At 41.9% G+C, this 13,725-nt stretch overlaps 1 protein-coding gene across 1 annotated transcript in view; it reads left to right on the forward strand.

The window, feature by feature from the left end:
• The window catches only part of LOC309674684 (WASH complex subunit 2-like), a 36,914-nt gene that overhangs the window by 15,253 nt on the left and 7,936 nt on the right, over positions 1 to 13,725 (forward strand). The window contains exons 16-27 of the mRNA XM_082486779.1: positions 56 to 189; positions 1,249 to 1,341; positions 1,848 to 1,952; positions 3,318 to 3,434; positions 4,920 to 5,083; positions 5,526 to 5,637; positions 6,538 to 6,723; positions 7,769 to 7,954; positions 10,264 to 10,392; positions 10,586 to 10,681; positions 11,752 to 11,871; positions 13,480 to 13,542. Of these exons, the coding sequence (XP_082342905.1) occupies positions 56 to 189; positions 1,249 to 1,341; positions 1,848 to 1,952; positions 3,318 to 3,434; positions 4,920 to 5,083; positions 5,526 to 5,637; positions 6,538 to 6,723; positions 7,769 to 7,954; positions 10,264 to 10,392; positions 10,586 to 10,681; positions 11,752 to 11,871; positions 13,480 to 13,542 (1,505 nt within the window). The remainder of the gene's footprint in view (positions 1 to 55; positions 190 to 1,248; positions 1,342 to 1,847; positions 1,953 to 3,317; positions 3,435 to 4,919; positions 5,084 to 5,525; positions 5,638 to 6,537; positions 6,724 to 7,768; positions 7,955 to 10,263; positions 10,393 to 10,585; positions 10,682 to 11,751; positions 11,872 to 13,479; positions 13,543 to 13,725) is intronic.

Below are 13,725 nucleotides of genomic sequence, written 5' to 3' on the forward strand. Positions count from 1 at the left end.
CAATAGCAGCTGTTCTGTTCTAATCATTCCCTGTTTGCTTTGTCTCTTAATGCAGTCAAGTCCACAGCTGACTTATTTGATGATGATGAAGAAGGTGACTTATTCAAGGAAAAACCTGCCATTCCTCCTGTGGTTTCTGGCACGACTAAAGAAACAGAAAGCCATAGAGAGACAGTCATGGAAAAAAAGGTAATGGCATGTAATTGAATCGTATGGCTAAGGTTTTAGGAAAAAGTTACTACCGCAGCTGAAATAGTCTTTCCACAAACAACACTACGGAAGTGCCATATTTGTGAGGCAGAACTAGGTTCATAGAGTCCTCCATGACCAGACTGCTTTAGGGATCATTAAATGTCTTTTGCCTCTCAAACTTTGGGTTTATTCAAGTTTTTTTTTTGTGTGGGCAGTGATTGGAGGAATGTTATTAAGGCGTGATTTAAATAAGAGCAAAATGAAAAGTCTCTGATTATGAAAAATGTTTGAGATCCATGGCTGAAATGAAGCCAGCCTGACTTAAGAACCTTTGGTGTCACAGTTCTGTGCTGCGGAGACTGCATTTGCACTTATACCAACCACTGATAGCAAGTTAACTGGTAACGCACGAGTGTCTGTTTCTGGTGCAGTGCGAGAGTATCTGTGGTCAATGGAGCGGGACTGGTGGTGGGAGGTCATCCAATGCCATTGTTCTGATCTCATGGCACTTGGCTTTCCTGGAGGAGAGGATGAGAACTGATTCAGCAGCACCACTCCTGCTCTGTCAGGAATTGAGGGCTGTTTCATACTCCACGCTTACTGACAGTAGTGCTTGGGTCTGGAATCATTCTGATCTGAATGGCAATATAGCTGGTGGCAGGCTGGGGCTGTGCTGTGCTAATGCAGGAAGTGATGGCTGGCACAAAGTGCCCTCTTCCTTTATGAAATACAGCTTGTGAGAATAATCATTTTCCTTTCACTCAGGAGGCAGCCTGGTATAAGTCTCTGCACGTGTTTTCTGCTGAGAAGGATGGTGGTGGGAGGGGACACCTATGGCAGGACCTGCTAGTCACGGCTGCATAGCTCTGGCTGTGTGAGAAGAGCTCACTCAGCACATGGGTTTTGGACTTCAGCCCATGGGTGACAAGCTTGTGTTCTGTCCCTTCAACCGCTGTGATGCTGCCAGCAGCACACCTCTTAGAAAGGGTCATATGATGTCCCTGCCTTTACTGGATCTAAATGGGTGCTGATGCAGTGTCTTTATTTGTCCTAAAGAGTCAGCCATCTTCAGGTGACGACTTCAAGCCTTTATCTGAAACACCTCCAGTAAAACAGAGGGGCCTCTTCTCTGATGAGGAGGATTCTGAAGTGAGTATCTCTTTAATAAATCTGTACAGAAATTCTTGGGATTTAAGTCACCCTGACTTCAGTCCACTTGTATCTGGGGAGTCCTTATTTATCTCTAGAATCAGGAATTCTGACACCGATGCATCTGCTCCCAGCCATCCTGAAAGTTCCTTCTTGCTCCAAGAGTGAAATCTCTTGGAATGTTTTCCCTATCTTTGAAAAGATAAACTTGTATGGAATACACAGGCATAAATTGAAAGACTGAAGAGAGGAGAGATCAGCAAATCAACAATAAGAATCATGAAAGACTACATATATTTAATATTGTGTCCTTGGCTTCCAGCTAGCAATTAATCTGCAAAGCTGAGGGGAAATCCCTGTGGAGTTGGTACATCTAAGTAAGACAATCTTTCCCTGCTTCACAAACACACTAAACACTTTTAAAAAGGAAAAACTTGAATGTCCCATTTACAGTTCATAAACATACAGCATTGCTTTGAAAAGTGACATTTCTTTGTTTTGCACAGGACTTGTTTTCATCAAGTAAAACTGTGAAGTCCAAAGCTACATCTCTCCCCGCCAGCAAGTCCATGACAAAAGCTCCGCTCTCCTTGTTTGATGATGATGGAGAGGTAAGTACCACTTCCTGATACTGCCTGTGTGCAGGAACCCTCCTGCACAGCCTGTCGCAAATGCAGCAGGAAATATTTGGAAGTTTACAAGACTAAGCTTGTAAATGGAGCACTAAATTAGAGCATGAAATTGATCTTCCATTGTGTAGCAGTTCTGAGCATGTGGACATTATGGAGGGGAACGGTAGCAGGGACTCTTGTGGGTTCTTGGTGTCTTTTTAGTATTTTGCAGTCAGTGCATATAATTTCTGGGCCTAAACGTGAAGAATCTTATCCCTCTGATAGGACTAGAGAACACTGAGCGATAGAACTGATATGAGCTTCAAGAAGCTGTTTTATCCTGGCCTGTGGTACCTACCCACATGGATGACTTCTTGTTTCCCTTGTGCCATGGCTGGTGAATTCCTTTTTCTCTTGCTTTTCAGCGTGTAAGAATTGTGGCTGCTCATGTAGAAACTGAGATCAGAGTACAGTTTGTGCGAGAAACTTAACACCTTTGAATTAGTTTGTGCTTTTCTTATCTTTCTTACCCTGTTCTCCTTCCCACACTCTCCAGAGAGCTTTCAACTCTAGGCCTGCAGCCTTCATGGTGAGTTAATTTAACCCATAGTCTTAATTTGAGATAAATGGGAGGCCTGCTCAGAGCCATAAGATAGGGGACTTCTGTAAACTCAAGGTAAAGGTTTCCTGTTCAAGAGGGGGCTGCTTCCAGCTCACCTTTCTGAACAGGGGCTGTTCAGAAACAAGTGTCAGGATAGTGAAACACTTGATAATGTGGTAATGTCTCTGGTATCTGCCATGAAGGTTGTATTACAGAACTGAAGTTCAAGTTGAGTGGAGAAAAGCATAAATAAGTGTTAGGTGGTGAAGTCAACATATGCTTTTGTGTATTCTGATGCCTATATAATAATCTGCATGAGTGTCTTCAGGTGAAAAGTCTTGGTTCTTGCTCAGTGGTAGTGGTTCAGCTTGTCTGTTGCTGGTCCTCTTGCAATAGGATTCATTCTCTATTTCATTCTGTAGATGTAGAAACAGTGCCCCATTGTGTTAGCTGCTGTGCAACAGAATTGCTGTGTGGTGGTTTTTGGCTGCTGGTCAAGCTTTATGGTGGAGAATCTGTGGGCCAAAACCAGGTTGTGTCCCTACAAGCTTCTGGTCTATCAAATGCCATGTGCGTAGAATTCCCTGTACCAGAATACTGTGCCACACTTGAAATTGTCTTCAAAAGGTTTCACAAAACACCATTTCTCTATCCTACTCATCTGAGAAGTAGGTGGCAACAGTGTCTTGCATGCTGATGACTTCTCAGTGAGCTTTCATTGTGCCTTTGGCTTCTGATATTTTATTTTTTTAATTTATTTTAAGGATCTCTTTGGTGTGCTACCTGCCAAGAAGCAACAGGAAAAGACCCCAGAAGAGAAAGCAAAGCAGTCGGAGACATTCAAGAAAGCCTCCAGCTTATTATTCAGCAGTGATGAGGAGGTACTGAGGAGTAAGATTTGGTTGAAAGGGGTTGCTGGGCTTTATGCTGGGCAAAGCATAAAACTGTGGAGACAGGAACCACAGTCAAACTCTGCTGTGTACACATGCCTTGCGTACCCCGATCCTGTGACTTGGTTGCAGCTGAGGAAGCTGTTTGATTCTTGGCTCAGATTATCTCAGGATCTAGGTAACAGAAGTCATGTGGAAGATAAAATTAGTATTTTCAATGTAAGTTATAGAAAAATTGATAGCAAGTGGAGGCTGCTGCCAGCAAATCTCATTTAAAAAAGCTAAAAGAGAAAACCAAGTTTGCTCTTACCGCTTTTATTTCTGTAAGGAAAGTTTAGCAATTCTAGGTAGCTATGTGGTGAGTTTTTCTTTGGTTTGGGTTTTTGGGGTGGGATGTTTTTATGTGTGGTGGGGTTTGGTGGGGTTTTTTGTTTGCTTGGATTTTGGGGTTGTTTTCTATTTTTTAAATCTAAGGATTGGAAAAAATGAAACATAAATGACTAGGCTTCCAGAGAGCAGCCCTCTTCTAGGGCTGGATTAGGTGTTGTCTTGCACCTTACACCTTAAATAAAAGCCAGAGACATTAAATAAATGAAAAACTTCTCTGGAAAGTCTCTGAATTAGCTTACATGAATAGGATCCAGACTCTTTTTAGCCTCCCACCCACCAAAATGACTCTTTTGTGTAAACTTGATTTTTATTACCTGTCCTGTAATTACTTGTTTAGTGGATACTAGTAATATTTTTAGATGTATTTTTATCTTAATGTAGAATAAACCAAGTTCATACTTCAACGTGCCTGTAGTCCCTTTTAGTCCCTTTTTTTAGTCCCTTTTCCCTGGGAGGAACAGGGGCGGGGAATGGGACAAACCACTTGAAATGCTGGGGATAATAAAACATATAAGCCAGGAAACTCTCCCAACCCTGGAAATGTTTCCTTCTAATGTAGATTTTTTTTACTTGTTCAGTGGGTAGACTTGATTAAATGCTAGCTCTGGGGCTGGGTGGGGGAAGGACTGTGGTTGAAAGTTGAGGCCATAAGAAATGCAGCATCAGGCACTCTAGTAATGAAGGTCTTGGGTGTGGGTGTTGTGTTTTTTCTTGTAGTTTGGTGGTGTGGTGTTCCCCCCCCCTTCATCAAACTTGCTAATTATTTAAGTGGCACAAATCATGTTCTACTGGGTGACCTTACTCCTGTGACTGCAGTTGACACTGACCTCAGTTGTCAAGAGCAACTATAATAGTAAAGTGTGTGTACTCTGTTTTGCTGGGCAGAAACTGTGTGCCAAAAGGTGGCCTGGCCCTGTGCAAAGCCTGAGCAATATCAGATTACAGTGGCTAACACAAAGGCAGGAAAATAAACTAGCAGAGAAATGTAAGAACTGCCAAGATGCAGAAGCGTTTCTGCTTACAGAGAAGATGGGAAAGTGGCTTTAACCAAGACAAAAGAAAACTTAAGGGTTCGTTATTTTTAAGGAACACTGGAATGTCTCCAAGCCAGCTAAACTTCCTTCTGAAGATGACCGGAAGGAGGACCCTGCAAAACCAGCTAGCACTGTCAGTCAGGCTAAAGCTGTGAAGAAGACGAGCCTCTTTGAGGAAGAGGATGAGGAGGATTTATTTGCAATCACTAAAGAGAGGTGACAGTCCTGGGAGGGGAGGGGCATTTTTTTTTCAGAACAGCTCAGCAGTGCCCTCAAAACTGAATAGACCCGGGCACATTGAACGTGTTGTTCCTTGCTACTGCTGCTAAGGAGGAAGCAGAGGTGTGTGAGTGGGAATGGGCAGGTGGGCTTTTTTACCTCTTTTGTATCTGTGGTGGATCATTCTCCTTGCCACCACTGAACTGGCCTCCATTTCCCTGCCTGTGAGAGAAAATCCTCTTGACCTCTTTTTATCTTCACTTCTGCAGAAAGCTGTGCAGACAAGAAGGGAGGGTGCTAGATTTGTTGAGACAGTAAGAAAGCTCAATCCTGTATCACTTGCGGCAAATGATGGGCCTAAGTTATACTTTTAAACAGATGCAGTGCACAGCCTCTGAAACTTTTGCACTGAATCTTCCACTCTCCTCTCTCATTGCAGCCAAAGAAAGCCACAGAAGGTATCATTGTTGTTTGAAGATGATGCTGTTAATGGAGAATCACTCTTCAGCTCCCAGTCAACGCTACTTCCTTCAGCTGCGAAGGCTGCAGTGGTACCTCCCTTTCTTTTAAAACTATCGTGGAACACTTAGTCTTTTTATAGTCGGTCTTCCTTGTTAGGTGCTGAATGTAAGTCTCACTTGCTTTAAACAATGGTAGTTCTGGCAAATTGGGAACAGAATCAGGGCAGACTGAACTCTTACATGTAAAACTTCTTACTAGCATCAATCTAATAGAGATTTCAAAATTTTCTTGACTATTAACCCTAAATTTGCTTGGTTTATGCTGTAAGCCCTTCCTGAGGATGTTTTGAGAGCTTTCAACCATAAACTACTGTTAAAAGGAACAGATTAGAGCTTTACCCTGTGTGTCACCTCAGCCCAAGCTGATTCAGATGTGTCTACAGGCTTCTTACTGATCTTCTGTTGAGGGTGCTTATGCTATCCTCTCTCTTACAAGCTTAGCCCATAGGGTGCTGCCTGTCTGGTTGTGCTTTGGAATTGAGAGTAGGAGTTGCAAAAGCTGAACACACCTGTATCTGTAGTGGGAATTCCTGTGCATGTGTGTGTGCTGTCCCCCTCCCTTGCCCTTCTGCTTACAAGGAAAACAGTTGTCATGACCCGTAGAGATAACAGGCTTGGGAATAGAAGAAACAGGCAAGCTGCCAGCAGTCATGGGAAATGGTACACCAACCAGACAAGATTCCCAGGGCATCCGCTCTAAGCTTGGAGCTGCTTCCTGGCACTCTTCAATCGGACTCAAGAGCCTATAATGCTAAAAATCAAAAGTCAGAAATCAGAATGTCCCATGAGAGGAAAGCAGGAGAAATCAAGCATGTTGCTAGTGTCCTAGATCCCTGCAGAAGGCAAACTAAGACTCTGCGGTCCCACAGCAGTGTATGCTTCTTACATACCCACTAATTTTGTGTCAACAACATTATCTTAATTTTGCAGGAGAAAGTAAAACCACCACAAACGCCACCTTTCTTTAATGAAGGAGAAAAGGAGGAAAAGGAAGATCTGCCAGATACAGCAGCAAAGTCTAACCAGGTAGAAGATACGTTGTGGTGTTTAGAAGAACCTGAAGCAGTACCTGTGCCTGGAGGAACAGATGTTGCAGGGCAGCAAACAAAGGAAAAAGTAAGGGATTTTCTTACACTAGTCTGAAGTTTGTTGAAGGTTCAGTTTAAAAAACAAAATAATCTAACAGCGCTGCTCTGGGACAGAATTCTTTTTCTGGATTGCCTCTTCTATTGCCAAGGAGAGAAAAACTCTGTCTCCATTTAGAAAAATCACTTGTCAGTCAAACAGCAAATTGATTAAATGGCATTTAAAAGCTGTTTCCCAACTGACATTCATGAGAGACTTGTTTGGGGGTTTTTTGGGGTGCGAGGAGAAATCTGTTTCATTTTTCCTCCAGAGTGGGTTGGGTAATCTTTTTTCACACGAACAGAGCTTTCCTTTAAAAGATAGCCTAAACTGATGTGTAGGCTTTGCTTCAAGCTCAGTAACTTTGTTTCAACATAGTCTGATGAGTTATAAATGGTGTTGGTAGCTCTGGCTTTCAGGATTGTGAATTTCTCCTGGGCCGCACTGTTACAGGACAGTATTGATGTGTATTATTGAAAAATCTTCAGCAGAACTTACTCTGGGGCATGGTCTTACTGAGTGATTGTTGGGGAATCACCAGCTGATGAATTTCCAGAGTAATTATCATGCATTGCACTTTCCTGAGCGCATTCAAGGTTCAAGTAGTGCTGCCCACTCTAAAGAAACCCAGGTTGCATGAACGAGGTACCTCAGAGATAATAGCAAAGCTGCTTAATGCAGCCTTGTGCTGCACGTGCAACCTGACATAGGGGTGAGGAGGAAACCTTGTGCAGGAAGCTGCTTATCACCAGCACTACAGTGTAGGGTACAGGAGGAAACTTGTGTTCTCTTTGGAGACATAGTGTGTTCTCTTTTTTTTTTAAATCTTTATCTACTGTCTCCTGCTGATGTCCATGTCACTATTCTGTCTGCCTAGGAAAAAGGAGTTGAATATAATTGTCTGCGTGGTAATGGATTGCAGATCTCTGACCACTGCTGGCATTTAACCAGGAAAGCTTAGTGGGTTTTTTGAGCAAATCTGAACTAAATAACAGGCTGAAGTGTTAATTTTTAATATTTATTTTTTTTTGTGGAGCCTTTTGCAGCGACATCCTCAGAGGCAGGTAGCAGTTCAGATCTGTTTGCAACATCACCACCAGCTCTGGAGAAAGACGTCAAAACCCAAGCTAAGAAAGTGTTAAGCTTGTTTGAGGAGGAGGAAGAGGAGAGACTGGAAGATGATGACAGTGGCATGAAAAATGCACAGAAAGAAATTGGTGTGGTAAGTCTAGGGAAGTTCTTGAACACTAGGAAATAATATTTCTACCTCTACTATTTTAGGCAAGATTTTGTTCTTACCCTTCCCTCTCTTTGTGTCACGGAGGCTAATCTTTCTCTATTTCTAAACTTCTAGATTCTTGGGTGCGAAATTATTCCTGCTATTCCCCATGATCCTGAATCTGTTTGTAATTTTTTCCACCACACTAACTCCAAAGTATTTTGCTGCATGCTAGTATCAAAAGAAATTCTGTACAGATGTTTTGGTGCAGCTACTTGATGTCTGCTGTACAGAACTGATACCCCAGTTATCCCTCAAGGTCAGAAGTACTAGGAAGTAGAAGTAAGTAGAATTTGAAGCCTTGTGGTTTATCCTTTTATTTTCTTTATATTGTTGCAGTTTTCTTGGTGGATATATGCCTGCAGGCTTAGCTTCAAAAAATCATCTTAATTCTGTGTTTACTTCTGTTTTTCAAGTATGTGTGTTCATTTTTTAAAAAAGCCTCCAGTTGCCATATTCTTGCTGTCTGGCTTTCCTGATACAGCATATACTATCAGAAGGTAGACTTTGAATCTTCAGTAGTGATATCCATGAATCCATGGCGATGTTCTTGTTTCTGCTTGATGCAGATGTACCAACTTTTTTTCTGTAATCTTGAAGTCATGTCAAAAAGTATGTACTGTATACCACAAGGTTTTGTCATCTTAGTGTGACCATATAAAGTAAGTTGACAAATCTAAATGCTGTACACGCTTCATTCAGAAGTCCCTGAAGCTGAATGAAATAGATGTCTCCTGGAGAAAACCCCTTGTTTATGGCTGCTTCTGAGTTAAAATGGATTGTTAGCTTGAGCGCCTGTTTACCTGTTGTGACTATATCTTGTGTTTGTTTTTTTTTGGGGGGGAGGTGGCATATTGTGAGATGGTTGCAGGAAGCCACATCTGTCCTAGGAATTTGGGAAGATAAAAATTCTTTCAAATCTTTCCTTCAAAGCACTCAGCTGTCAGCATATAACAGTCACAAAGTGATTAAGGTGCTGAAATGCATATTCATGCAAAAATCAGAATTTAGGAACTTAATCTTTTTGACAGGCAAATCTGAAAGGTGCTACTATTTTCCTTGCGTTTCTGAGCTTAATATGCATTTCATGTTTGGATACTGCTAGATGTGCATTATTAGGTTTTCATGTGTCTGAGCGTAAACAGCAATTATTTTGATACAAAATTTAAAGCTGGTGCAGCACTCTCAGAGAGACTGAGAATGGAGCAGTAATAAAAATCACAGGACAGGTTGTATGGACCAAAAATAGTGTACTGGAAACTAGCTTTAGTAGGCAGCCCTTTAGTGGTCCTGGAGACTTGGACTGGGAAGGGGAGAATCGGGCTTTATTCTTATGACTGCTGTTCCTGCTGCTTGGATTTTGAGGCTGATGTTATGCTACTGGACGTTGTCATGTTCTTAAGAGGCATCCTTTCATTTGCATGGGTCCTGAAAAGGCAGCTTGGTGGTGAAACATAGGTACTGGCCTTTACCTAGACATTCAGTGGGGTCTTTGCCTTTCAAAAGTCAGACCTGAGTGCATACAGTGACCATGTTTGTAGAAAGGCTGCTGATATTGGTTGGCTTTCCAGAGAGTGGAGGGTTGATAAGGTGATATGTTTGACTGTCAGCCTTCCCCTCCCGCCCCCCAGCAAATTTGAAAGTACGAGTTCTTGCCCAAGGCAGACAGTATGTTCTGTTCTTCATTGTGGGGGTGTGTTTGCTTTAATGGGAGGAGAACAGGGAATCTAGCAGCAATAATAGCTTTACAGGCCTTCAACTTGGTGGGGGGAAGGGATTTTATTTTATTCTTCTTTAAAAAGGTGGCTTAGGAAAATAATTAATCAGATCCCCTTCCTCTCAGTTGTGTCCTGTGCCCTCAGCTGAATAATTCGAGGCATAAAAGTCTTACTAAAATACAAACTTTGCTGTACTCTCATGACATACTTAAAACCTTTTTTTTTTCTTTTTTTTTTCCCCCTCTTTCTAAGGAAGCTTTACAGGTAAATAGTAACAGCTGGATCTCAGGTCAGCAGACACAGATACATTTTGGTTAATGTCGTCTTATCAAATTGGCATGTGAATACAAATATTTACATTATAAGTTTTCCAAATTTGGTCAAAGTAAAATATATAACTGGCAGTTAAAGTTGTATTTTTGTTACCAGGGTTATAGTGTAGCCTCAGGTGAATTGTAACCTGCCTTATTGCTAGGCAAATAACTTCCTTAAGGAGGGAGTTTCTCACTGTGTGGAACTTTCCTCTCCTTCCAGGCTTCCAAGAAAACTACTCGGCCCAAAAGCACTGGAGTCTTTCAAGATGAAGAGCTGCTTTTCAGTCACAAGCTTCAGAAGGACAATGATCCAGATGTCGACCTCTTTGCCAGCCCCAAAAAGTCAATGGTGAGTTTAAAGTCCTCCTCTGAACCTGCTATTTAAAAACAGTCTTTGAAGTGTGCAGCCTACCGGCATTCCTTGTTTGAACATAGTTAAAGTCCCTGATTTCCAAGTGCTAATATCAGTTCAGGCATCATGGGCCAAAGGAGATCTGGTTTTGATCTGTGACACATCTTTTCTTTATCCTTTGTCTCGTTAGTCTGCAAACCGTATCCTGAAGCCATCACCTGGAGGAGGTCTTTTTGGGGATGACGATGAGGATGATCTCTTCAGTACTGCTAAAACAAACCTTCCGGTATCTGTTCCTCTACTGTAAATGGCTTATATAAAAGATGTTGGAAAGAAGTGTATGGAAGGGATTTTTTCCATGTGTATGCCAACAAGAAATGAAGTGACTTCTCAAATCTTTTTGAGAGAATAGAAGTGGCCCTTGTGACCCTGAAGACATAGGGAACAAACAGGCGCATTAGGTCTCCTAAAGCTGAGATGAGACAATTGGATTCTTTTTCTTTTTGTGTACCACTGGACTGGCTTAGGTGTAAAAGAACACACCTGAGCAGAAATTAGAGTAGCAGTGTTTGTATTGTTTAATTGATTTATTAACTTGCTAATAGTACTTCTCTGTAGTTCGTGCATTACTGATGAGCCTTGCTCTATGACTTATGTCATTAAGTCTCTGCAGGTTGGTTTGATTTAAGGTAATGAATGTGGTATTAAAACCCTTGTGATCACTGGACTGCTTTTAGAGGGCAAGCTGTGGCAGCAATGAACTAGAGTGCATTACAGGTGGTCTGAGCTCAAAGTCCTAACGTGCATTCTAAACTGCTACTCTAAATGTATTTAGCTTAATTAAATTGAAGCCAACTTTCATCTATTTTCATGTCTATAGCTGGAAGTTTGGATAGAAAACTGGCAATAGTTCCTGGAAACAATTTCTTTGAGGACTGTGGAAGGGGTGGTCTTAAGTAATTAGCACTTGGCAGCTATATATGGAGGCTGTTTGCTTGAAAACATAAAAATAGCAGTGTTCCTTAGCTAGCTTTGTGCTTTTATTTTCCCTGCTGTCCTGTGTATGTTGAAATATGTATGCATTTGGAAGTTTATTGAAACTCTCATTATCTATCATTAGCATAGACAGCAAAGGCTGAGGCAGGCTAAAGGAATGGAGGAGTGGAAGGCCCTTGTCATTGCAGAGCCAAAAGGCAATGCCTACTATGTGTTGCAGAGTCGAAAGATGTGGCTAGTTTTCTTTTCAAATAGAAGCAAGATTTTAAAAAGCTTTGCTTGCTTTTTTTTTTTTTTTTTTGATCTGCAGACCATGGTTTTTACCCAATTCATGTTGACTTGTGTTCTTAATGCTTTCAGAAAATAGCCGAGAAGAAAACACTTAAGGCCAGTACTGGCCCTGCCTTGGAGAGTGGTAACCTTCTAGAAAATGCTTTAAGTGCCAAACAAGATGAAGCTGTGAAGGCAGTAACTACAGATGTAAGTACCTCAATCTTGTGCCTTGAACAGCATGCAAAGAAAAAGGAGATGTATCATTTTGTTTCAAATAAGTGTCTTGAAAAGATCAAAACTAATGCCTGGATTCACTGGCTGTATAGCAGCAAGGCATGACCAAACTTGTCTCTGCTTATCGGCAGTTGCACTGTTACTAGCAAGACATTTAAACTCTATTGACACAGTGTTTTATTCATTGCCCACACACTTATAAGGGCAAAGTACAAGGCAGCGAAGAACTACACCTCTGGTCCAGTTGGACTGAAAATGAGTTATTCACTCTTCTTTGAAGTGCCAGTGTCTGTTGGAGTGAATGTGATCTTTAAAGTATAGGTAGGCTTTCTCAGAAGGGAGATCAGGGCGTGCAGCACAAATCTGTGGCTGCTGAGAATCTCATCTTGGAGACTATGACGAGCAAGCAAGACTCCTACTCCTGTCCTTAATCTTGCAGAACCAGGGGTCTCTGGGAGAGGCAGTCTGGGTCTGAATTCTGGCTTGTGCCTCACCAGAGCTGCGTGTTGGATTTCCATCTGTAGGAGATTAGCTTTTCATTGCGGGGGGCGAGTGGTGTTTTTTTCTTCCCCTGAGCTGAGGAACACAGAGTAAGTCTGTAGGGCTAGTAATTAGCCTGTCTTCCCTTATGGTGAAATATTCCTTGAAGTGTAGAACCACACTCATCTTGCCTTTTTTGTAGCTGCTGACAGCTTGCTATAGGAATGATCTCAGCCTGTCTGAGGGTCAGCTGAACACCACATGCATTTAAGTGCAGAATGTTCTCCTCAGACACTGGTATTCCTCTGTCATGCTATCAAGACTCCCCAAACCAGTGTCCTAACCCTTGCAAACCCTCAGTTACTTCAACCCGGCTGAAGGAGCTCTGACTGCCCAGTCACACCAACAGCAGTACAGCCTAGCTCACAGAAACACGGTAGACTACAAACTTGTGGAGAGCAAGACCTGGGAAGAGCACCTTAGCTGATTTGGTTCATCCCCGGGTCCTAGAATTGACCCAAGTCTTCAGACCAAACAGCTGCTCTTGCTTTTTTAATCTAATCTTATTTCTGGCACTGGTGGCCTGCTTTCTATAGAGGAGCACTCGTTTCTCTGAAGCTGTTTTCCTTGCAGGCTGAGAGGTACAATTTTGTGGCCCTCTTGGCTTCCATGTGTGCTTCATTGAAGTCTGTGGCCCTATTATAGCCAGTCACAAAAAGAAAAGTTAATTATATCATGATCTGTCAACATGGCTTCAGAGGATCTTAGGGGAGGAAATAAGCAAGGAGGGAGGGTAGCTGTCACAGTTTGATTTGACTAGTGTTGCGTGTGACCTGGAGAAGATGGAAGTTGCTGGGTTACTATGACAAAGTATAATATTGGGTGGAATGAAATGTGATAATGAAGATGGGGCTATGGCATGTGGGGAACTGAAGTTGAAGATTGAGTGACTGTAGCTCTGGTGGTAGAATGTGTTGATAAGGTATCTTCAGAAGAAATTAGTAAGCAGTGAGCTACTTTCTATACACATATTAAAATGCAAACTATGGTCTGGTTGAAAACAACTTGTCCACTTGTTTAATCCAGTGTAATTTTGTGCAGAAATCTACAGATCCTGTTCCCACTAAAACCAAAGAGCCCTCATCTCGGATTGGAAAGCTACAAGTAATTAACTTTACTGGCATTTTGACTTTCAAAAAAAAAAAAAATCTTCCTTGCCACACTGATGGTTCTCCCTGAAACAAAATCTTTTTACTTCCTTACCTTACTCTTGCGTTTTTTTTTTTTTTCAGATGGCATATTTTCTATTACTTTTTCTGCATTGCATGTTTAATACTATTTCTCTGT

Source organism: Vanellus vanellus (genome assembly GCF_965231255.1).
Source record: "Vanellus vanellus genome assembly, chromosome: 7".
Classification (NCBI taxonomy): domain Eukaryota; kingdom Metazoa; phylum Chordata; class Aves; order Charadriiformes; family Charadriidae; genus Vanellus; species Vanellus vanellus.